The sequence below is a fragment of the Dermacentor albipictus genome, chromosome 6 (genome assembly GCF_038994185.2).
Source record: "Dermacentor albipictus isolate Rhodes 1998 colony chromosome 6, USDA_Dalb.pri_finalv2, whole genome shotgun sequence".
NCBI lineage: Eukaryota > Metazoa > Arthropoda > Arachnida > Ixodida > Ixodidae > Dermacentor > Dermacentor albipictus.
This window is the reverse complement of record NC_091826.1, coordinates 97,129,300-97,155,572: the sequence shown is the minus strand read 5'-3', so window position 1 is coordinate 97,155,572 and position 26,273 is coordinate 97,129,300. Positions and strand designations below refer to the sequence as shown.

Sequence of the window (26,273 nt, the reverse complement as noted above, 5' to 3'; positions counted from 1 at the left end):
TCAAATATTATCATTCAGTTCCGGTCTCGAGCCAAACGTGATACTGTCCTGCAGAAAACGAAGAAGATGAGGCTGAAAAACGCTGACATTGGACTGGAAAATTCTGATCCTGTATACGTCAATGAGCACCTCTGCCCAGCACAAAAGAAACTGCTTGCTTTCGCTGTTAAAAAAAAGTCTGTGTGGTCACAGAATGGAAAGATTTTCATGAGGCAATCCGATGGCTCAGCGGTTGTGCCAATAGCCAGCGAGAGAGACCTTGTCAAGCTCTTCTCGCTGGAAAGCAGTCTTGCAGAACCAGTAATAGGCGATCATCATAGCTCACCTGGCAATTGAAATCTGTCGTCGTTCTGCTCTTTGATCATAAAACAAACAAACAAAAATGACTTATCACGAATTAGCCCTACCACAAGAGGTGAAGATAATAGACCCAAACTGTGAAACCGCTTTGCAACTTAACGCCCGCTCGGTAGGCAACAAGCAAGACGAAATCGTTCTACTTCTAAAACAATTATCTTTCGAAATTACGGTTTTTATGCTCACCGAAACGTGGTATCAGTCTGATAGCAAGATGCTACAGCTGCCTGGTTACGAAATGTTTGTCCTAAACAGATTTAACAAACGCGGTGGCGGTGTTGCTATCTATACTCTCGCGTGCAAAAGGTGCCACATTCTGCCTAACCTTAGTGACGTTACCGATGATTATGAAGTTCTAACAATACAAAATCTAAATCAAATCATTTCAGTGGTATACCGCCCCCCAAATGGTAACGTGAAACATTTTAGGGATAATTGTGACCAGATTCTAGAATATGCGTCACTAAACAAATGTTCCTTTTGTGCAGCGGTGATTTTATTATTAATATTCTAGACCATAACGCTACTGTACATGATTTCAACATGAAGATTCTCTCCTGTGGTTTTGTCAACTTAATAGAAACAACAACACGTGTCACATGCGCTACTGTGTCGGCGCTAGATCTAATAATTACGAACATTGAAACGAGTGTGCTCTCTGCTGGTACAATCGCTTCTGACGTGAGCGATCACTGTCCGGTGTTCGTCGTTTTTCGGCATGAGCATGCTAAGCGAAATACTGTTAAAGAACCTGTTACTGTGCAGCGCATAACTGATGGCTCCTTGGAAGCGTTTAAGCATGACATTATGAACTTCGACTGGTCCTGTGTGCTTCAGAAAAGTGATGTCAATGATGCGTACGACGTTTTTTTTTTCTCCATTTCCATCGTTTCTATTCCAAGCACTTTCCGCTTGAAACGTACACGAAAAATACGAAAAAGATAAGAAAACCATGAATAACAAAAGAGCTTTTCAAAATGATAAAGGACAAAAATCGTCTCTATCAAACGTTCCTTCGAACACGTGCAGAGGATACGCTCCTTCACTTTAAAAAGTTCAGAAACCGATTAAACTGTGAGCTACGGAAAGCGAAGACATCATATTATCAGGAGCTCTTTTGTAACGTCAATTCAAGGAGACCAGATATTGCGTGGAAAGTTTTAAACAATGTCCTAGGTCGCCGTGCGAATAACTCTGTCACAAAATCTATGCTAGTAAATGGCAACAAAATAAAAGGGAGGGCACTGGCAGAATACTTTAACAAGCATTTTCTTTATAACGTTTCATCTCAAGACCTCAGTGACAATACAATCACCACTTATCCTAGCCAGCTTAGAGCCACTATATTTCTCGAGCCTACTGATGCAAATGATGTTTATAACGTGTACATGGGACTTAGTAACAGTAAAGCCTTAGATATCAACAGTATGCAGATGAAACCATTGAAATATGTGCTACCCATAATTTGTCCCTTGATTTCACATATCTACAATCTTGCATTTGAGTGCGGAGTTTTTCCCAACGCAAGGAAAACTGCAAAAGTATCAGTAATCTTTAAAGGGGGCGACCAAAACGTACCAACAAATTATAGACCGATTTCAGTACTCCCTGTGTTTTCCAAAGGTCTGGAAAAAGTCATTTCTTCAAGACTAAGTAAGTTTTTTGACAAACATAAAGTAATATCTGAGTCACAATTTGGTTTCAGAACTGGTAAATCTACAGAAACAGCGTTATTAACAATGAAGGAAATAATTTTGAATAATATTAATAAGAATTTGTATACGGGGGGCATTTTCTTCGATTTTAGCAAAGCTTTTGACTGCTTAAATCACACAATTCTTATTAACAAACTTAACATGTACGGGATCCGTGGTAGACCACTCACATTGCTTGAAGGATATCTCGAAAACAGAAGCCAGTCGGTGTCTTTAGATAATGAATTTTCATCTCTTTTGCCTATCAGTTGTGGTGTCCCACAAGGGAGCATCTCAGGACCCCTTTTATTCAATACGTACATAAATGATATTGTAAGCATAGATACTTCCGTTTATTTTGTAATATACGCGGATGATAGCACACTACTTCTTTCAGGCCCTAACCTTGATGATTTAATGGTGAAATGTAATGACCTACTGATTAAATTGTCTAAGTGGTCAAGGATGAATAAATTAAGAATTAATCCTACAAAGTCCAAGGCTATAATATTTCGCGCAAGAAACAAACCGATATTCCCGCACTGCATGCTTCACTTTGAAGATCACCAGATAGAAATAGTTGAAGTGCACAAAATACTTGGAGTACATTTTTCCTGCTATTTAAACTGGGATGCCCATACTGACTTTGTGAGCAAGAAACTCTCTTCCGTCTGCGGGGTTCTATCGCGATGTCGTGAAACTTTACCTTTAAAATGTAAATTACAAGTTTATTACGCACTTTTCTTTTCTCACGTTAACTACTGCAATTTAGTACGGGCCACAATGACCAAAACTAACATAAATAAGATTCTCGTACTACAAAAGAAAATTGTTCGATTAATCGCCAATATTGACAATACAACTACCTCCAAGTATGCTTTTGAAACACATAACATTGTCCGGGTCAACCATTTGTATCACTTTAAGTTGTTACAAAAAATGTATTTTTCGACGGCATCCATTGCCGATTTTTATTCGAGTCTAGCTTCTCTGGACATGCATCATACTAACATACACACAAGAAATAATAATGCTTGGAATATACCACGTTTTCGTACTAACTATAAATTACAAATGTTGTCTTACAACCTGCCCCATGTTCTTAACACATATAAACACACAATAGGATATACTAAAGCTGAGCTGCGAAAATATTTTGTTGAAATGTGATTTTATGTTCTTTATGTTTTGCTTGATTATTCCTATTTCACTCTAAACATTTGTATAACCATTTGAGCGTCTCTATTTCGATTTTATTGATTAATTTTTTTTGCAATAGATTGATACACTCTGTATGTATAACTGGTGCATGTTTTCTCTTTATATACTGTAACTATTGTATGTGTGTCTGATTTCTGTACCACTCGTGTGCTACTGCTAGAAGGGATTTTTCTGGACATAGTCAAGCTGCTCATGCAGCTTTTTGCCAGAAAATCCTCCAGTTCAACCTGGAAAATAAACTTACTTACTTCTTAGCGGGCCTCGCTGTATCAATCATCTCAACCATGGGGTCTTCCATTGGCTGAGGAGCTGCCGGTTGCTTATCCGTATCGCTCTTCTCAACCATGGGGACTTCCGTTGGCTGGGGAGTGGCTGGCTGCTTGTCAGCCATGACGGGTTGACTGCCCTTCTTAATTTCGGCAATTTCTGTCATCAGTCGAGCTATCGTGTTCATCATCTCGTTTTCGCGCTCAAGTTGTGCTAGTCTGTTGTTACCTCTATCATGCTCTGGCGGTGAGCCCCGCGTTACCTTTTTCCGGCGTTCCTTGAACTCGGTCCGCCCAGGTTGGGTAGCACTCGGGTCGGCGATCCCTGGAGCAGGACCTCGAGCAGGACCTGAACCGAACTTGACTGCCTCGGCGCCGGGATCCGGAGCGACCCCTGGAGCGTGATCTGGTCCTGGTTCTGGAACAAGAGCGCCCTCTGGATCGAGAGCGACTCCGTGGGCTCCCTCTGGAGCCAGAGCGTGCCCTGGATCGGGAGCGCCCCCAGGCTCTTGTGGTGGAAGTTGCTCGAAGTGATTATTGATGTCGCCGCTATGTGGTGTTGACCAAACCCCACTTGTTGAAGCTTCCACCGTCGCACTCTCCCATCGCCTCCTTCTGACGATGTACGGGATCTGGAATCTCTCCTCGCACGTTTTGTCCGCCGTAGGGTGTGGGCTCCCGCAGAACCCATACTTTGGCGTGCATTGGTGTTGATCGTCCGGGTTGACTGCCCCACATCCTCTGCAGATGGACTCTTCGGGAGTCGGGCAAACGTCGGCACGATGGTCGAGTTTGCCGCACGCGTCGCAAATATCAACTTGTTTGCGATAAAGAAAGCATTTCACAAGGACTGGCCCATAGCGTACGAAGTTCGGAACCTTGAGTCCGTCGAAAGCAATGATTATTGTGCCTGTGTTCTTAATTCTCTTGACCGCCAAGGCCAGCGGGTTTCTCTCGTTGACGATGTTACGTTCCAGGTCCGATGGACTGTCGTTGAGGTCGATGTGTCTGATTACCCTTTTACACGTGGTGTGGGGGGCCGCCTCGGATGCACTGACTTCAAACATTCTTCCAGCCACATGAATTGCCCTGATTCGTGTGTATTTTGAAGCGTTGTCTGGGTTGGGCGTGCTGGCCGCCAGAATGTTTTGTAGTATGTTAGGACAAATGATGTCCGAGCTTATCTGCGTATGGGTAAGACCCGCCGCTTCCACGATCACCTTGCCGATCACGGTCGGTCCAGTCTTGGCAATATTCAGCCCTCCGCGGGACCGTATGATAATTTTGGCATGTTCCTTGGGCATTGGAGGCATCCGTGACGCCCTGATTATTTTGCTCTTGAGCTTATCTCCATATTCCTGAGTTCTGAATGAGGCGCCGGCGTTACGCCTATTCCCCCATAAGCCGCCGCAAGGCCGGCAGGCAGAGTCCGCCTTGGCGGACATACGCTTCGAAACTGTCGACTGCCATCCAAATTCTGCTGAAAATTCTTCAGGACGAAGATCCTCCCCTTCAACTGTCATCTGCATAGATACTGAGATCTCAGAATTCTTGCTCCAGCTACACTCGGTGACGCCAATGGGCGCTACGCCGGGCTAGGCTTGTCGTTAGGGCCAGAAAGGCGGCGACGTAGTCCGAGCACAAAAACGTTCATAAAATGGAAGAGGCCACCCACCGGAGAAAATCCGATATTCAAGAAAAAGAACAAAAATGTGTGACACCGCAATAGATGACCAACATCTCCCTCGCCAAAGTGCTGTCGCGAGCTGTCAGTCAGTGCTCTCGTGCTGCTGCAGTACTGCACCCACTGAAATGGTCGACCTGTCTACCATAAGGAGAGTGGCGCGTCGAGTAACGGATGAATCAGCAACATTGTATTCCCCAACTGCATTTTCGCTTGCTGGAAGAACTGTTCATGCTCCTAGGAGCAGTGGATGGTAGGCGGTTTCGAAGAGTCGCAAGGCAGCAGGTCGGTAAGCGGTCGAAGAACTTGCCCACAGGATGGTATGAAGTTCCTGTGAAAATTTATGAGCCCGAGAAATTCGCGCGACTTTCGGAAGGAGGTTGGACAAGGGAAGGGCTCCATTTCCCGCAGCTGTAATTCCGGTGGCTTGATGCCTTGGCGTGAAATGCGATGGCCGAGTAAATCCCAGGCTCTAATTCCGAAAATGCATTTCTTGGTCTTTAGGATCAGGCCGTGTTCATTCAGTCGGGCAAATAAGAGGCGAAGATACTCTTTGTGCTCTCCGGTTCTCAAATGTTCGCAAACGTATCATCTGTGGATAATTTATTGTTCAGTGAAGTACATCTTACCTGTTAAAATTTGAAAAGGGCCCGAATATGCACAAACAAGATCTTGGCACAACAGAAAGCTGAGCTAGTTGGTAAGGATTCATTGTGCAAAAAAAGTGAGGCGTGAAGACAGGAAACAACAGTAGAGAAGTGGACAACACTTCTCTACTCTTGTGTCCTGTCTTCACGCCTCACCCTTCTTTTGCATAACAAGATCGCGGCATTTCGGGCAGATTGCACAGAAATTCCTTGGTGGTGTCATTAGCTGTATGTCGTTGCGTGGTTTCTCGCTTACCCAGTTATTCTCGAAGGGACGGTGGATTGTTCGGTAGAAAACATTTTGAAAAGGGAATTATTAGCACAGCTGAAATTTTTTTCGCCTTTTTTTCTGAAGAAGAGGCGCTTGAAAGCATTCATTTGCTGCAGTCATAGTATTCAGGAAGCCTTTGCTTTTCGAATGCATAACTTCACAAAAAGCAGACCCATTTACCAGTACATCTGTAAGGGTGTAAAAGAGACCGCTATGCATATAAGCCGACCGTTCACATGTGCCTCGACTACAGCGGCATGAGCGCAAGCGCAAATCAGTTATGCGAATTTATGTACGCCTCGACGAGCAACACTGGTTTGCCTTTGCCTACGAACGCATCCTGCAATTTGCTTGCGCGATAACACATCGCGCTTCCATCGGAATCTTTGTATCGGCTTTGAAAGTCCCACCACGGAACACCGCTTACTACCACAAAAATGAGCGAAATAGCCAAATAAACGCAGTCACTTAAAAATACGCAGTTTTGCTCATGAAACATTGAAAGCAAAACAAAAAAATTGAAAGCTCCTCGAACGCTGTTTCAGCGATAAGCGCGCTGTGCGCCATGGCACCCAAAGCAGCTGGTCCTTTACAGATCGAACATGCATCAGCTTTGGATGCATCAATGTGTGCACCATTCACTGGCATTGCGGGCAGAAGGCTAAAGACAAACTGCCTGATGTAGTCCACACACCCATTGACCGAAATTGCAATATACACATCGGCAAAATGCGTTGCTATTTTGTAAAGAAAAAAGCAAATTTTCTGAGTGAAACGCGTATATATTGGCATAATATGAAGTTCTGCACTACCAGATCAGCAACGGAAGAATGAGCGCTATTTATAAACCTGGTATTTATCAACTAGGCGATTCACAGCGCTGTCGTGATGAGCAATGGCGACAGCAGCTTTCAAGCGTCACACCTCGAAGCGGCAAGAGATGAGACCGTGTCGTGTCAACGTTACGTGCCGGAAAGCAATGCGCATAATGGCCGCAATTCTGACAATGCGCACAAGCACACGAAGGTTTAACCTTGCGCGAAGGACGCATGCGCCGTCGTCGGTACCGCGAAAGCACGACGGTGGGATGACAGCGCCAACTGCTTGGACAAGGTTCATGTTCCCGCATAATTTCTGTCGAAAATAAGGGTTGCAACTGAGAAGCGAATATTATTCATGTAATTCTGTCATTTTATGCGTGGAAGTTCGTAATCGTTTTCACAACACTATAAACAGTGAAACCGGGTTTGTGAAATTACAAAGAGTAAGCTGTGGTTAAGAACATTTGTGGGGTTTGTAAAAAATATAGGTTCGAGTAATTTTCAGCTGCTGCTCCAAGGCACGGGATGGTATTTCGTACGCCACTGTTTAATGCTAATATTATTGCAGTAATTTCATTCGATATGCAAACATAGGAGCGGATGTGTTCATTGATTGCTCGCCACCAGCGTCTGCTCACGTCATATGAAGCGCAGAGAAGAGCTCAGTCATAAAGTTTACTTCTTGTGGTACCTATCGCTTTCAGGGGCGCATTACGACCAGTGAAACTGCAAAAGGTAATGCCACTGAACCACTGGTTTCTGGCCAGGGTTCTACGCTGCCCAATCTCTATGAATTGGCACCACAAATAGCAGCATTCAAAGAAGATGCAGAAAGATCTCATCGTAAGGCGACAAACGAGCTCAAGAACCTCACTAAAGCTACAAGCTTGGCCATCTCCCAGTCTGCTGACGGCGAGTGCTTTCCAAAGGATGGATACGATCCCAGATTCGACATTAGGAATATCTTTAAGGATCATCTCACCTGGGCCGAGCGCTCAAAGGAACCTATGTACGTAAGTACAGATTGGCAGCGTTCAACTAAGAGTATTCCGAGAGGCAGCAAGAGTTTCTGCATCTATTTAACATCCTGGTTATTCTCACCACCAAAAAGTGCGATATAGCGCATTGGGGAACTTACAGAAAAGTTTAGCTTGGAGTCATCCTCGATTTACCTATTCAAATGCACGTAAAATGCACTTTTGAAACAATTACTCGACCCATTTCACCTATCTTTATGGCATTGAGGAGAGAAAGCGAAATTCCAGTCACTCTACGAAAACTCATATATGACTTCCCATGTTTTCAATATTGGTAATAATTGGTGCCTTTAGCAATAAGCGAAGCATGTTAAAAGTTAGAATTCCTAAACTGGACAGAAAACAAATATCGCTATTCTGTAAATAGCGACGGTTATTCTCAAAGGAAAATATCTTATATTAGCCCAATATTTACGTGAAGCAGGTACTATGCTTAGGAACGTTTTCCCAAAGCCCTACTCTCAAATTAGCGTGTAATGCAAATAGGTGGGTAACACAACAATTTTGTCTGCTTTATATATATTACCCAGGTGGTCATTTACTTCCTCTCCAAGTTTTCGTATTTTTCTTTTTTTGCTTTATTTTGCGCTTTGAAAAAACGTGTATGTAGCATGTTTCGTGGACCGGAACGCTAGATCGACAGCTATTCAGTATGGCCGACTGCTTTATCAATAATACTTTCACTCTTTCACTCTTATCATGTTGCAAGAGACCCTCATTGAGAAAGTAAAGCTCTCAGGTTACCGGTCCCACGCCAGCCCACCAAGCTTCCGACCGCGGCCGGCAGTAGCGGCAGGGGAGTTTGCACCTTGGTGAGAAAAGGCATCACGTACGTCGAGCACGAGTTATTGAGCAAAAGCCCAATTGAGCACACCATGGTAGAGGTGGTTACCGGGAAAAAGCAGAAGGAAAGCTCTTTTCTGGTAAACGTGTACAGTAGCCCTTCACACGGAAAGCAGAAATGCAAAGCACTGTTACACAAAGCGTGCAACGTCGCGGGGCCCGACAACAGGTTGGTAATCTGCGGGGACTTCAACGCGCCGAATCAAGCCTGGTGTTACCCCAAAGCATTGGCAAAGGGCAGGGACCTAATGCAAGATGCTACCGACTTGGGACTAAATCTAATTACCGACCCAGCATACCCTAAGAGAATCGGCAACTCGATCACCCGAGACACAACACCCGATCTCACTTTCGTCAGGAGTAATGGCGGTGGTATGGCGGACTTCAAATGGCGCAACACGGGCCACGAATTGGGAAGTGACCATTACATTGTGGAGGTCGCTGTCCCGCTCGGTGGTACCGACGAAGTTGGCAGAAGCCTTCGGAAACATAGATTTACTGACTGGGACGTGTTTCGAGGATTGTTACCCGAGGAGCAAACCGAAATTACGGACATTGAGAAGTGGTCCACCGAGATTGTAAACAAGGTAGAAAAGGCCACCAAGGAAGTCGAGACGGACGAGCGCGTCCACAGGGTCGACAGCCGCCTCGCCCACCTCATCAAAGCCAAGCAGTCCATCCTGTCAAGGTGGAAGACGCAGAGGACAAACAGAAAGCTACGCAAGAAGGTCGCCGAACTCAACCGCGAGATCGAGTCCCACAGCCGAGTGCTATGCACACGGCAATGGAATGAGGTTTGTAACGCAGCGGACGGCCAGATGCACTGCGGCAAGACGTGGAGTATGCTGAGGCATCTTTTGGATGCGACCACGACCAAGTCTCACCAGCACCACAACTTGGCCAAGATCATCCACAGGGCACTGACCGAGCGCGGGGAAGACGAAGTGAAGAAACGCCTCGACGACAAGTACCTCCCGGTCACTCCCACAGACACGCACCCGGACTAACTAGGCGAAGCAAACGAGTGGCTAGATCGAGACATTGAAGTATGGGAAGTACGGGTTGCCCTGCACGATCTCAACAGCAACTCCGCCGCTGGTCCCGACCGCGTTACGAACAGAGCGCTGAAAAATCTTAACGAAGCGGCGGTAGAGAACCTCACGGCATACTTCAACACTTGCTGGCGAGCCGGATCATTACCTCGGCAGTGGAAAGCAGCCAAGACCATCTTGATTCCCAAGCCGGGCAAGCCACCCAACATTGAGAACCTCCGGCCGATCTCGCTTACGTCCTGTGTGGGCAAAGCATTGGAGTATGTACTCATGAACAGGTGGCAGAGGTACCTGGAAGATTCGGGGCTCTACCCAAACACCATTATCGGGTTCCGAAACAAGCTCGGAACTCAGGACGCCATGATACAACTGAAAAATGACATCCTCGATGACACTGCCAACACGAAAGACAAGCGAGCCATCTTGGGTTTGGGCCTGCAGAGCGCTTTTGACAAAGTAAGACACTCTGCGATTCTGGCCCAGGTGTCACGGCTAAACATGGGCAAGAGAACTTATGCGTACATCAAGGATGTTTTGACGGAGCGGACTACTGAAATCATCGCCGGTGACCTGCGGCTCCAAAAGAAGAAGCTCGGCAGTGTCGGGACCCCCCAGGGCTCACTCATCTCGCCATTGCTTTTCAACCTTGTAATGATAGGGGTGGCCGAGCGCCTCTCACGAGTCGCGCGGGTCCGACACACCATCTATGCTGACGACATAACGCTCTGGGTCCCAGGAGGAAGCGACGGACACATCGAGAATACATTGCAAGAGGCGGTTGACGCTATCGAGGAGCAGCTGGACGGGTCTGGGCTCGTCTGCTCCCCAAGCAAGTCTAAGTTGGTGGTTCCTCCGAAAAGGACAGCTAGGAAGACGAAAGGCAACGAGCCTGCGAGAGAGCAAGACACAATAAAGATCAAGACGAGCGGTGGTCACATGATCCCGGCTGTCGAGAAGATCCGAGTGCTGGGGATGCTGATTGAGCGCAAACGAGTCAACGGCGAGAAGGTCAACCGTGTGGCGGCCAAAGTCACCACGGCCATCCGCCTCATTAAGAGGGTGTCACACAGAACAGCAGGCATGAAGGAAAAAAGCCTCACCCGGCTAGTGGAATCCTTCGCTATAAGCCACATTAGATACGTTGCTGCTTTCCACAACTGGAGGCAGTGCGAACGCACTAAGATCAATGCGCTCATACGCAAAGCGTACAAGGCCCCACTCGGACTTCTCGACTGCACAAGCACTGACAAGTTCCTGGCCTTGGGAGTGCATAACACCCTGGAGGAAATCGCCGAGGCGCAGAGGACCGCTCAGTTCGCGCGGCTATCAGAAACAAGAACGGGCAGACAAGTGCTGCGTGACCTAGGCCTGGGACCAAAGGAAATGGGACACGAAAATACAGAGGTGCCTGTACCGGACGCAATTAGTAGACGGGTACGGGTATGTCCGGGACCAAGAAATATGAACCCTGAGTTCCACAAAGAGCGGCGTGCGGCGAGGGCCAAGGCGCTCATCGATCTCCATGCCAAAGACAGGGGTGCCGTGTTTGTGGACGCGGCAGAGTATCCACATGACAGAAAGGCATTCGCCGCTGCAGTCATCGGGGCATCGACCGGTGCAACTAGAACAGCGCGAGTGTGCGGACTCGAGGGGCGCATCAAGCCGAGGAGGTGGCCATTGCTTTGGCCATCGCCGACCCCGAGTGCACGACTGTGCTCTGTGATTCTAGGACGGCAGTGAAAAATTACGCCAGAGCAAGGGTGTGTGGTGAAGCCGCGCGTGTGTTGCGCGTGGTCGATCTCGCGAGTGAAAGTCGGTGTGTGGTGATAAAGTGGTTTCCGGCCCACATGGGCAGTTATGTGTCGGATCGCGGCAACGCTAACCACAACGAGACGGCGAACGCGGCGGCACGAGGACTAACCAACTGTGCCGCTGCTACTACAGCCGACCCGTCGTGGTGGTGGGAAACCAAGGACAAAATGACCTCCTACAATGAAATTGTGAAATGGTACCGACTAGAGCGAAGGACTATGCCGCCACCTCATCCGGGCTTGACCCGTAAGGAGGCGGTTACCGACAACTTCAAACGGGGTCGTTATTCACCCCGGTGCTGATGAGGCACGTGTGTCGAAGTGTTTATGAAAGTGATCTGTGTTGTGTGTGCCGAAAGGAAAGAGCCACTGCAGCTCACATCCTTTGGGACTGTGCTAAGAATCCGCATGAAGCTACAACGCTAACAACGATCCCGCCGCGGCTCGAGGCCGCAACGAGATGCTATGACCAAGACGTCCAAACCCAGGCCGTCCAGCAGATCTCGGCGGCCCTCGAAAGGCAACGACCGAGCGAAACCGGAGGGATGCTGCCACCCCAAAGGAGGGGCAGGCGCGGTCGACCAAAGGGAATAGTGCGGCCACGGCCGAAGTAGAGGCGCCACACGCCGCGAAGACGTCATGGCCGCCTCACGGTAACGCCTCCCTAACAGGGGAAGGCTAACCTTCTGAAGGCGTTCAGAACAAAGTTTCGTCACTCACTCACTCACTCGCTCTGAGCATAATATGTGACAAGCATATTAATAATAAATGAATAATCATTGATACGTAATCGAATAATCTGAGTTGCTGCAAGCCAGAGCTAACCGAGTGACTTTAGTTCTGTCCTTCTACGGGACACTTGCATATTTTTAAAATGTGGCACAACGAGGTACGCGTAGTATTTTTTGTCGTTTCTTGTTGATTCTTCACAAGCATTCCCAACAGCAACACTGTTGGTCCCGAAAGTATAATAAATAACACTAAATAAATACGTGGCTTAGGTACGTGAATCCCTAGAACACAAATATAACACCGGCACTTCGCACACTGTGGTTGGGTGGATGAACTCCTTCCGTTGGGTGTAGCACGCATGGAAACGCTTGCACGGAACACTCCAGTAAGTCCTCTTTATTTCTTTTATTATTAAAACATTTAAGCATACTTCAGCACCGTAACGACTATTGCAGAAGTGGGTATAGATAAACGAAAAAATGAAAGAAATACATCAAGATATAAATAATGAGATCTATCAAGACTGGAACAAGTACAGCAAAATAAATCCTCTGAACACATTCTTGCGGTCACTTTGTTACACATTGTTATCGAGTGGCACACAATGTGTACCGCCACCTAAAGAGTTCCATAGTTGAACTCTCCTTAGAAGGAACCTGAATTTGAAGGTGTTTGTCCTTGGAAGTAGGGGGGAGGTGTTAAGTTGATGGTGAATTCGAGTTACGAATTCCTTAGCAAACATTGAGAAGGTGTTTGCCAGGTGATAACAAGGATTGACAATACAGTGTAATATTTCTAAAGAATGGGCACCCAATGTTGTCCTCTGCATTACACAGTGCCCACGGCAGTGTTCTTGAGACATCGCCAGAACTAGATATGCACATCTTCCGGAATGACTAGATAGCCTCACTCACGTGAATAAATAAATCGATCGCCTACTATTACGTAAGCAAACAACTTCGCAAAAAAAACTGAGCTACAGTACCCATTTTAGGTGAACGCAGAAGTTTATCATATTATAAGAGAATTGTGCCTTGAAAACTTACTTCTTTCCGAACAAATATTTTTTTTTAATCAGGTACCCCTCACATCATCTGTTACCAGTGCACTTTTATTATAGAAATGTTTTATCTCATGTGTTTGTCCTTTATAGTATTGTGGCTCGCTTGCTGGCATCACCGGTCCCTTTGTACAGAGGTGGCTGTAGCATGTGCTCCTGTCAAACCAATCTGTTGAGCGGATTTTAGCCACCAACTTTTTCACCTATTTGACAAATAGATCTGTTTTCACAGCACTGTGCAATAAGTGAACAAGCATTTCTTCATTTCGCAGATTATGTACATAACGAAAGGCTTCAACGGAACTGTCGAAGAAACATTTATTCTTGATGAAGGACTGGGAAACAACACGGTTGTTGCAATCATCCGTCACCCTGCTGAACATTACTCCCTCACGGCCTGGCTGGTGGATCCCACAGGAAAGAGGTGTCAGAATTGTGAGGAAGTGGAGAACGGCACGGAAAAATCACTCACCATACCAAGCCCTGCCACGGTATGAATTAATCCTTAGAAACCAGGATTTATAGAATATGCGGATTACTCTTGTTCGACCATTTTTTTTTCACCAGCCACTTCTCATCATCTACCAACTATGAAAATACTGTAGATGCTGCGCCCTTTGAATAAATAAGTTTCTTTACACTTTCTGGAAGAGGACCGATAGAAGTTTTAATGCCCCAGTCCGCATAAGAGTAGCATTTCAGTTTAAACATCTCTCTTTGAAAGTCTGTCCTAAACTGAGCACCTAATTTTTTTAGTATCTCTATCACTGTTTTTTCTGCCTTCTATTTCTTTTTTTCTCTCTCTCTTGTACACACCGCTTAGTCATCACCATCATTAGCGTGGCTACGCCCACTGCTAGGCAAAGATCTTCCCATACTTCTCCAACTACCCCGGTCTTGTGCTAATTGCGGCCATGTTGTCCCTGCAAACTTCTTAGCCTCATCCGCCCAACTAACTCTCTGCCACCCCCTGCTACGTTTCTTTTCTCTTGGAATGCTGTCCGTCACCCTTTACGAGCACCGGTTATCGTCCCTTCTCCTTACATGGCATGCCCATGCCCATTTCTTTTTCTTGATTCGCACTGAGATGTAGTTAACTCGCGTTTGTTCCCTCCCCCAGTCTGCTCTGTTCATATCCGCTTAACGTTACACCCATCATTCTTCTTTCTATAGCTCGTTGCGTCGTCCTCAATTTAAGTAGGACCATTTTTGTAATGCTCCCGGTTTCTGCATTTTACGTGAGTACTTGACGAGTTATTCCAGTTGACTAGAAGTGCAATACACCTTTGAACGTAAACAGCGTTATGAGAGTTAGAACAGGTGAGCTGGCTTTCTGCGCCGATTGTTAGGGACACCTGGTCTCCAGTAAGTGGGTGAGATTGTTTTAGCGCGGTTATCCGGATGGTAGAGCACATGCGCAACGTAAGGACATCTCTTTCAACGCAATCTTTCCCGTCTCATCGGGAGTCTTTGCGTCGCGGCTTCCTTGCCCTCCGCACCATCGGCCAACGACCCACATGCGCAGTCCTATACGCAGGCCTGCTCCCCTCTTTATCTTCCGCTGGTGCGGGTGAAGTAGTGCGAGCCAGCCCTAATAAATGGCGTCGGCGTCCTGCCGCTGAGTATGAACTGTTCGGACATAACGCACTAGCAGCAGCAACAGGCAGCCACAGCCCCAAGATAGGCCCATGGTCTTTGCTTTAAATAGAAGGCGATGCAAGAAACGAGTTACTTATGAACTTACCACTAGAGTGTACTAGATAATAGTCGAGAGGGCCGAACGGTGCACTCCCGCTGAGGAGCTGCATGTGGAAAATTGAGTTCGCGAATAGCGAAGGCCGTAATGCTTTTCTCTCCCTATTCCACATACTGATAAATTGATTGATTGATTGATTTCATAATTTACTGACTGATTGATTGATCTACGTTTTAAGCCCGGCACATGGACGCTTCAAGTGGAGTGTTCAAGGAAGGGTCGAGTCCTTATCACCATGGAGGTCACGTCCCAATTCAGAGATGACAACGATTGGCCTATAGCGGCTAAGTGTGAGGCGGAGGATGAGCCGGTCACGGAACCAGAAGATGCAGTCATATACGCTGGTGTTGGCAAAGGAGGCCACATTGTCCTGGACGCAACCGTAACAGCGGTGGTCCTTAACACAGAGGGACATAGTTGCCCTGTCCGACTGCGTGACAACGGCATAGGTAAGGACATCTCGGCAAATGCTTGTTCCGTTTATATTCGATGGAAAGTGTCACACATTTTAAGCGTGGCTATGGTATATTACATGTCGTTCAGTAAACGTAAAGTGCAACCAGCATTCTGAAAAGGAAAGGAGCATATGCACGTAGGAGCCCATTCACTTACTTCCAGCGTCCTTAGAAATATCCAGCACTAATCAAAGCGAGTACTGGACAACAATGATTGTGCTAAACAAAATTATCAAGGAATGCAGTAGTGCGGTATAGTGCATTTAAACTGACATTTCGCAAACCCGGCACGGTAGGGCAGTATATGGCTTTGCGCTTCTGAGATCGAGGTCGTTGGTTCAATCCGGGCCATGGCGGCCGCATTTTATTATGGGCGAAGTGCTATAAAGAGAAAGCAATTATGTAGAAACTCCTGTGGGAGTTGTCTAAGCATGCGTAAGCGCAGTGCCGCTTGCTCATCTGCCCGCAGCCAGGTTTCATTGCCGATTTTGTTACGCTTGATCCGGTCGGTACAAACGGCAGCGCTGCGGAGGTACGAACCACTGCGCACGGCGGTTCAAGGTGCGATGCCGACGCAAGCAACGTACTGCACGTGGCGGGGCCAGCTGCGCTGATGACTTTTCCGATCATTAATGTAAAACATATCACTTTTAAGCACCTTATATATCCGCGTCAAACTATTTTGCAAATTGACCAAGCTTACCCCGCCGGTGGCTGCATGTGGCATGACCGCGCGGACCGTATCTTGAAAGCGATCCGCGATGCCGACAGAGAGTGCCGACTGCTGAGTGCTTGGCGTGCTGTGTTCAGGCCACTTAGCGTTGAAGAGAGACGCGCTGGTTCGCATATTGAAGGCTATCGACGAAACAGGCAGGGTGCGAGGTGTGCTGAGAGCTCGGTGAGTGCGGCATTTTCGCCGCTTCGTTCACGTCGAAGCAACAGGCCGCGCGGAAGTAAATCGCTTGCTGCTGTGGGCTCTCGCTTGAAAGCGATCGTTTTGCACAGCGGGCACACAGACGGGCGGGCGGTTTTCTTGTTGGGTAAACGTATGAATGCTTACGCATTTGAACAACACTGATGTACTCAGATTAGGGTGCATGATAAGAACAGCAGGTGGCAAAAAGGATTTGTCGAATGTGGTGCGTACCACATTCAGATCTTTGTTGAAGCACGTATACACCGCAAAATAATTTTTATTTCGATGTCCCGCACATTTACCCAAAGCTTTCTCCCACTTCTCCTTGCAATCTCAGTATCGAAAGAAAGCATCCTAGCTCCTCGCGACTCCTTTTAGTTATTTCCATCTTTTTTTTCTCGAGCGCATCATTGAATTATGCCTTTAAAATGAAAGACCTTCAGTGTAGTCCATTGTCAACGTATAAATTTTATACCGAAGCTAAGAATAAAAAACAAGAACGGAAAAGGAAAATTGGAGGACGCGTAACCATCGCCTTCAGAAGTGGAACGCGACAGCGTTCCCATCGACCCACCAAGGGGTCTAAGACAATGCGCTACGGCACAGCGATCACATACGAAGCGCCCCGCATCGGACTTTGTATCCACCAATCACGCGGTTAGCGTCGAGCAACGCAGCGTTAGGTGTGGCAATGAAACGTGCGCCTGAGCAAGCGGAACGAGCCAAAGAACACTGTGTCTTGGAGGGTGAAACCATGTACGCCAGCCAAACGTCGTGATCGGCACGAGCAGAGAGATAGACAGCTAGTGATCTAAAGAAAGGAAGGACGCTTGATTCTGCGACCTGTGAGGGAGCACGGCGACGTGTCGGTCAGGGGAGAGGGAGTCCGGGCCATGACGCGCCTCGCACCATTCCCAGCACAGTCCCAATGCGCGCGTGGCGCGCCACCTGTCAGGGCAGCGCCATACGTTGAGAGGAGGGGGTCTTCTGTGTTTGCCGCAAGATAGCTCTGCATGTGCGGAAAGCGCACAAGAAATGTCGCGGAAACGCACTTCGATGCTCGTGTAACTGTGACTTCTGTAAGTTACATGTTCATAATTACCGATATACACCGCATTATAACATTCTACGGCTTGTTTCGAAGGCAACACCGCATTCACTAGAGTCGCTTTTGTACCGCTTTGAAGCGTCGAACTCGTGGCTGAGTGGTAGCGTCTCCGTGCCACACTCTGGAGACCCTGGTTCGACTCCCACCCAGCCCATCTTGCAAGTTGTTTTTTATTCATGAAGTGCCTCCCGGTATTTATCACTCACGGCCAACGCTGACACCGACCACACCGGCTTTTATGCATCACGAGCTCCTTAACGCTATCGCGTTAAAATATATTTGCTCTAGCACTAGCAAGCATATTGTTACGGGGATGTTGCGAGTATAGAAATATTCTATTTACATTAAATTGCTACGGCATAAGCCGGGCGAGGAGAAGAGGAAGACGTGAGCTGGTGCAGCCTCGGGACGCCATCTTGACTTTACCATCAATCTCGTCCCTTGAATAAAGCCGGTTTAACATTAACCGTAACAGTTTTGTGGTGGAGGTGCTGGGTACTTCGACCAAGACGACGGAGCTGCTGCAGCAAATGCCACGCCAGAGCCGACGCCTCGCGCGACTGCTTCCAGCACCACTTGAGATCCCGATGTCCCACAGCGGCTACCAACAGCCTTCACTGGCTGCTCCAGTGCGAACAACCGGCGCCTGGATGCATCAGATGGAGCCCCGCCCTTTCTCTGGAAAATTCGGCGAGGACGTGGAGGAATGGCTCAACCACTACAAGCGTGTGAGCAAGTACAACGGCTGGAACTCCACGACTCAGCTCGACAGTGTGGTTCTGTTCCTCACAGACACTGCGCTAGTGTGGTTCAAGAACCATGAAGATACGTTCACAACGTGGGACAGCTTCGTTACTCACCTCACAGAGTGCTTTGGCGATTCGCTCAAGTCCCAGGTGAGACCTCTACTACGTACATAGAGGCAATCCTGAAGCTTTGCAAGATTGTCAATCCTCAAATGTCCGAAGAGGAGAAGGTTGGACACTTTCTCAAAGGCATAGCCCAGGATGTTTACAATTATTTAATCGGAAAGGGGAGTCTCGCCTCGGTCGCCGACCTCATCAAGCATTGCCGCACATTTGAGGCCTTGAAGGTGCACCGTATCACGCCAAAGTTTGGCAGGTTAGCAAATGTCACAACGGTGGCAAGCGCTGACGAAAACGACTACAGTTTTCAATTTTACCTTGCGGCAACTATAAGGCAAATTGTCCGCGAAGAACTTGAACGACACACCAAAGGGGCGGATGTCCAACAGCTTGGTTGCGCTTCCAACCAACCTCAAGAACATGCACCTGCTGTGTCCGCATTGTCTGTCATGTCAGGCGTTGCACACTGTCGATTCGATCAGCTGAGACTGCACCGACGTACCTTTCTCGACTACATGACGCATGATCAACGAACTCGTCGAGCTACCACCACGAATCGGAATTCGGAAGATCGCGTATATTATTCGCTGCGTCCCACGGTTGACTCCGAGGCTTACAACGTCGGTCGTGCATCGCCTATGTGTTACAGCTGTGGCGCCTCAGGACACATTGCTCATTTTTGTTGCTGGTGCCGACAGACAACGTACGGCGCACCACCAACTTAGCCTAATTTTGAACGTGACAGTTATGACGACCGTTGGCCGACAGACCCTGCAAACACCACAGGTGCGCCACCCCGGAATACCTTCCGTCAGTATAGTAGAAGGAGTACCTCGCCAGCTTCAGACCGCAGCCTGACGCCCCCAACCAGTCGCCAACGCAATTCGCCGTCACCACGGCGACGTGCTACTTCACCACCGCCGTCTGGAAACTAGCCGGCGCGGCCAATGGAGTTAAGGTCGCCGGACAGTCTGCGTCTCTGCGAAATACTCATCTGCCTATTATGATGGAGAAGAACGAAGTGCGTGTGTTAGTTGATGGTATACCTGCAACAGCCTTAGTGGATACTGGTGCTACCGTTTCCGTCATGTGTGACTTTCAAAGAGAGGCTGGGCCGTAAAGTTATGTTCCCGTGGAATGATGGTGTGACGTTTCGTGGTGTCAGTGGAGAGTGCCTAGTTCCTCTTGTTATTTGTGTTGCAAGTGTTTCATTCGGAGGAGAACATCTTAAAACAGAATTTCTCGTACTACCGCGATGCACTCATGATGTGATTCTCGGGATTGACTTTCTTAAGGATTGTGGTGCATCCTTTAACTGTGGCACAGGCGAAATTACTTTGAATGGCGCGCTCCTCGCCGCCCTTGCCGACACATCCTTACCAGTGAAAAACTATCGTGTTGTTTCGAACGATTTGCTGCTACCGCCTTGGTCGCTGTCGCGTATGCCTGTCAATTTCGCTGCTGCCGACCTTTCATCGTTTGACGCGCAAGTCCAGCCACTTACGTCGAGTTGCGCAAGGAAAGATGTACTTGTACCACACTCTGTCGTGAGAGTAGTGAATGGCGTCTCAAACTTGTGGGCTTTCAATTGTTCCTGCGTCCCTGCAGTTCTCCGGCGTGATATGAAGCTTGCTGAATTTTACGAGATTACTTACAGCTCAATTTCAGTTCTAAGCGAGGAGGAGCACTCTTAGATTAGCGATCCCCACCAAAGCATTGCTGAAGAGCAGATCCTACGAATGATCAACAAAGCACTGCCCTCACATGAGCGCCACGCTCTCGCACAAATTTTGTGGGCACATCTTTCTGTGTTCGATTTCACACAAGGCGACAAGCAGGCTTCACTCCCGCGTTCTCGTGCTCGCCACAGAATTGACACCGGATCTGCGCACCCCCTTCAGCAACAGCCTCACCTCATTTCTTCAACAGAGAGGACAGTTATTGCTGAACAGGTGAAAGACATGCTGCGGAAAAGTGTTGTTCAAGAGTCTTCTAGTCCGTGGGCAGCAACAGTAACCTTAGTAAAGAAGAAAGATGGATCGTGACGGTTTTGCGCTGATTACAGGAAACTGAATGCGGTCACCAAAAAGGATGTGTATCCGCTTCCTAGAATTGATGATGTCATCGATTGTCTACATTCCGCTGCCTACTTTTCATCACTGAATTTGCGATCGGGGTATTGGCAGATACCCATGCACCCAGACGATAAGGAGAAAACGGCCTTCGTGACACCAGATGGTCTTTATGAATTTAACGTTATGCCGTTCGGCCTTTGTAACGCGCCAACAACATTCGAACGATTCATGGATACTAACTTCCGAGGACTTAAATTGGAAATTTGTTTGTGCTACCTCGATGATGTGGTGATTTTTGGCGACACATTGAGTGAGCATTAGAGCCGTCTCAATCTTGTTCTGGATTGTGTGAAACAAGTCGTCTTGATCCTGAATTCCAAGAAATGTCATTTCGGAGAAACCGAGACGTTAGTACTTGGGCATCTGGTCGCCAAAAACGGTGTGAGGCCAGATCCACAGAAGATTGAGGCAGTCAGCTCCTTCGAAGCACCGAAGTCAGTGCGGGAGTTGAGGAGTTTCTTGGGCCTGTGCTCGTATTTTCCTCGCTTCGTTCCAAGATATTCCGACGTGGTGTACCTCCTAACATGTCTTCTCCAGAAAGCTGTCCCTTTCAACTGGACATCGGCTTGCGACGAGGCGTTCCGCCAGCTAAAATTTCTACTAACGTCAGGGCCCATATTTCGTCACTTCGATGGATCCGCACCTACAGAAGTGCGCGCTGATGCCAGTGGCATCAGCATCGGTGCCGTACTTGTGCAACGTCATCAAGGAGCTGAACACGTTGTGGCTTATGCTAGTTGCTCTTTGACGAAGGCGGAACGCAGTTACATTGTGACCGAGCAAGAATGCTTGGCAGCTGTTTTCGCTGTTCACAAATTTCGGCCCTATATCTACGGACGCCCGTTCACTATCATTACTGACCACCACGCGTTGTGCTGGTTGGTGAATCTGCGTGACCCGAGTGGACGACTGGCACCTTGGGCTCTTCACCTGCAGGAGTACGACTTCGTTATTTCCTACAAGTCCTGGCGTCGCCACGCAGCTGCGGTCTGTCTCTCCCGCCTTCCTCTGACGACGACGGAGTGTGACGAAGACAATTTTGATGACTGTTTTGCTCCCATTTCTTCTACATTCCCGGAGTCGATCACTTTCAAAGCAGAGCATGAAAATGATATTAGTCTAGAACCTCTGTTTGCAGCCGCATCGCGTCCTGGAGCCACCGGTCGATTTTGTGTCCGTGACGGCCTGCTTTACAAGACCAATTATTCGGCTAAAGGCGCACGCTTCCTTCTGGTGGTGCCGCACAGTCTGCGAACGGACATACTGAGAGCCATGCATAACGATGTGACCTATGGCCATCTAGGATTCATCAGAACTTTGAACCGGACACAGGAGCCACTGGCCCAAAATGCGGGACACAGTCAAGCACTACGTTGCCAGTTGCGTACAATGTCAACGCTACAAGCGCCATATGACCGCTCCGCCAGGTCTTCTCCAACCTGTGCCATCGCCTCGCCTGCCATTTGAACAAGTGGGTATCGATCTTCTGGGCCCAGTTCCCCGATCATCTAACAACCGATGGGTGATCGTATGTGTCGACCATCTGACCCGTTACGTGGAAACGGCGGCCGTACCATCTTCCACAGCTGCGCCTGTTGCAACATTATTGCTTCGATTCATTATTCTTGAACAAGGTCCCCCCCGTGTCATCATTAGCGACCGCGGTCGTCAGTTCGTTGCGGACGCCGTAGAAGAATTGCTTGGTCTCTGCAGTTCGCATTTCCGTCATTCAACGCCTTATCACCCTCAGACAAATGGGCTTGTAGAACGTATGAACAGAACTCTAACTAACATGCTAGCCATGTAAGTATCTTCCGATCACAAGGACTGGGATGACGTACTCCCCTTCATCACCTATGCTTATAATACCGCAAGGCATGATACGACCGATTACAGTCCTTTTTATCTCATTTACGCACGTCCACCGCTAAGCTGCATTGACACTATACAACCATTTCACTTTCACAGCGAGTACTCTGTTGCCAAGATGCTTTGTCTTGCCGAAGAAGCCAGGCCTATCGCTCACCTTCGTACTGTGGCATCGCAGCAGCGATCGAAAGAGCGCTATGACAGCCGACACCAGTCTGTATGATGCGCCAAAGGAGACTTTGTGTGGATGTGGACTCCGCAACGTAAACGTGGCTTAAGCGAAAAGTTTTTACCCCAGTACATGGGCCCATTCGTCATTGTAGATCGCTTGGGTGACTTGACGTACTTGGTGGAACGCTTGACGTCCGCTGGTCGTCGGTCTAGCCGGACCCAGTTAGTACATGTTGCCCGTCTTAAGCGGTTTCACCCTACGCTTTCCGAGTGATTTGGACTTGCCCAGCGGGCTTCGTCTGGCAACCGGGGATTACTATGGCATGAGCCGGGCGAGGAGAAGAGGAAGAAGACGTGAGCTGACACAGCCTCAGGACGCCATTTTGACTTTTCCATCAATATCGTCCCTTGAATATAGCCGGTTTAACATTAACCGTAACAATATATAAAGGATGAGTCAGAGTATTTAAGATGGCTGACCAACAACAACACGCAGCAGCCAGCGTCTACGATCTTCTTCTTCCTGTCTCTTCTTTCATCCTTCCGTAGCAGGTCCCCCGTATGGTAAAGTGCCGTCTCTGCGCATGGTAGGCGAAGAATTGCGAGCGAAGAATGGCTTCAGCTCTGAAACTCGCACGACGTCAACAGGGGTTTGACTTGAGGATTTATCAAAGTGTAGCCGCGAAATCTTTTAATTTACGTCGTTAACTTGGCTTAGGAATTCATAAGGCCCTGTGCAGCGAGAGGGAAGCTTCTGGGAGAGGCCAAACCTACGACATGGTGACCAAAGGAGCACCCAACCACCTGGGACAAACATAACATCGCGATGGCAGCGGTCGTAACGCTCTTGTATATGCTGCGAGGCTAATAAACGAAATCGGGCGACATGAGTCGCCATGTGAGTGTAATCGATTACTTCACGTGGGTGTATTCTGTGGGAACATGCGGCGCAGAAGGAAGGATGGTGTGAAACGGCAATGTGGGGTCGCGACCATACAACATATGAAAGAGCGAACATTTTGTGGTGTCAAATCCGGCCGAATAATACGTGAACGTCAAGTAAGCTACCAAGCTGTTCCAGTCGCAGTGATCGTTGGAGACGTACATCAATAGCATCTCTGTGATTGTTCGGTTGAGACGTTCCGTAAGGCCATTCGTTTGTGGGTGGAAGGTGGTGGAGAGCTTGCGATCAGTAGTAAAAGAGCGAAGGAGGTCGTGGACAACACGAAATAGGAACTGTCGAAGTTTTAATGCGCAGGTATGGCGCCGATTAGAAGCTGGTTATCCTAGTGTAGCAGTGGCCACTGTGGCTGAGCCCCTAAAGAAGTCGGTTTCGTAGATGACGGACGTGATTATAGAAAGCAGTAATAGCAAAAAACAGAGTAGTGGCTATTCCGTACATTTATTCAGTGTCGCACAGGCTTAAATAAGTTGCAAGTAGATATGATGTTGATGTTGCTTTCACTGCTCACAATAAGCTGGTTAAGATATGCGCTGCCGTGCAGAGGCAAAAGGGGCAGGTAAAAGGCAAAAAAGAACAGATATTTGTCCAGGGGAGCACAATAAGAACAATAGGTTTACTGACTGCCGTATGGGTGTGGTTTATAAAATTTTTCTTAGCTGTGGCCAGTTCTACGTAGGGCAAACGGGGCGGTGTATCAATCAAAGGCTAATGGAGCATAAAAGGCCGTTAACCAGTGGATCGCCTTCTAATCTTTCCCTGCATTGTCAAGAGTGTCACTGCACGCCAGAGTTAATTAGCGATATTGTACAGGCATAAGAATGAGGATACGCGTCTTACGGTAGAGGCATGGTATAATCTATAACGGTGGAAGTGCGTGCATGAGTCAGCCTTCGATTGCCTTACATAAAGAAGCGATTAAGGGCCTTAACATTTATCTCTCACGTAGACCGACACATGCACCCGACTGACACGTGATGATACCATTCCTGAGCTTGCACAGATGAGTTTTGTGCCTTCTTTCTTTTTCGCCTCAGTGCTCCCTTCTGTTTATAGTCGGCGTTCGTGTTGTCCACTTCTCTACTCTTGCATCCTGTCGGCACGCCACACCTCTTTTTTGCATAATGAATGCTTACCAACTAGCTCAGCCTTCTGTTGGTTTAAATTTCAAAAGGTGCTGTGATCACCACAGTAATGTTTCATTTATTTTAGAGTGGAGCTGTTGGAACCTCGCTGGGTTGCTCTTGACGTCCGCAGCTTCGCCGAGCAGAGGGAGATATTGCTGAGAGAGTGAAAGCACAGCATAAAGATAGCATTGCATAGCATAGCAGAGCGGCAAGTGTAGGTTGAGCCTAGCAGGATAACAACAGCATCGTGCAGCATAGCGAAGCTGCGAGAGCGGGTGGAGCCTAGGGAGTACAGATATAGCATCGCGCAACAGAGGAAACCGGCGATGGTGGGCGGAGCCTAGGAGTATAAAAATAGCATCGCACAGCATAGCGACGCAACGAGGGTGAGTGGAGTGTATGTCATTAGGGCATAGAGAAAGGAAAATACTTTTTGTTTCTTTCTCTATGCCTAGGGGGTATAGAAATGGCGGGTGGAGCCTAGTGAGTTATAGCATCGCGCAGCATAACGACGGGGCGAATTTGGTTGGAGCCTAGGGGTATAAAACTAGAATCATGAAGCATATTGACGTGGCGAGGGCGCGAGGAGCCTAGGGCGCATAGAAATAGAATCGCGCAGCATAGCGACGCGGCGAGGGTAGGTGGAGCCTAGGAGTATAAAAATAGCATCGCACAGCATAGCGACGCGGTGACCGTGGGTGGAGCCTAGCAGGTTAAAAACAGCATCGCGCAGAATAGCGACGTGGCGAGGATGGGTGGAATCTAGCAGTACCAAAATAGCATCGCGCACCATAGCGACGCAGCGAGGGTAGGTGGAGCCTAGGAGTATAAAAATAGCATCGCACAGCATAGCGACGCGGTGACCGTGGGTGGAGCCTAGCAGGTTAAAAACAGCATCGCGCAGAATAGCGACGTGGCGAGGATGGGTGGAATCTAGCAGTACCAAAATAGAATCGCGCAGCACAGCGACGCGGCGAGGGTAGGTGGAGCCTAGGAGTATAAAAATAGCATCGCACAGCATAGCGACGCGGTGACCGTTGGTGGAGCCTAGCAGGTTAAAAACAGCATCGCGCAGAATAGCGACGTGGCGAGGATGGGTGGAATCTAGCAGTACCAAAATAGCATCGCGCAGCATAGCGACGCGGCGAGGGTGATCTTCAGCTGTCTTGAGTTTACGCCTGTACTCGTGAGATCCGATCGAGCTCCACACAGCAAACGGTCGGGATCACATGCACGGAAATGTGCAATGACCGCTTCTGCATAGTTCGGACAGGCCTAAGCGTCCTATGTGAGGCACACATTGGCGTAGTGGCCTGGCTGGTAGCAGACGTAGCACAAGTGACGTGTCGAGAGGCAAATCAAAACCACTTCAACAGCGCATAAGTGAATGAACCAAGTTCCCGTCTTCCCTGT

At 48.2% G+C, this 26,273-nt stretch overlaps 1 protein-coding gene across 1 annotated transcript in view; it reads left to right on the top strand.

Annotated features, from left to right (window-relative positions):
- Nucleotides 1-26,273, top strand: part of LOC135907489 (calcium-activated chloride channel regulator 1-like) — a 187,096-nt gene that overhangs the window by 143,756 nt on the left and 17,067 nt on the right. The window contains exons 10-12 of the mRNA XM_070541073.1: nucleotides 7,666-7,974; nucleotides 13,769-13,987; nucleotides 15,431-15,701. Of these exons, the coding sequence (XP_070397174.1) occupies nucleotides 7,666-7,974; nucleotides 13,769-13,987; nucleotides 15,431-15,701 (799 nt within the window). The remainder of the gene's footprint in view (nucleotides 1-7,665; nucleotides 7,975-13,768; nucleotides 13,988-15,430; nucleotides 15,702-26,273) is intronic.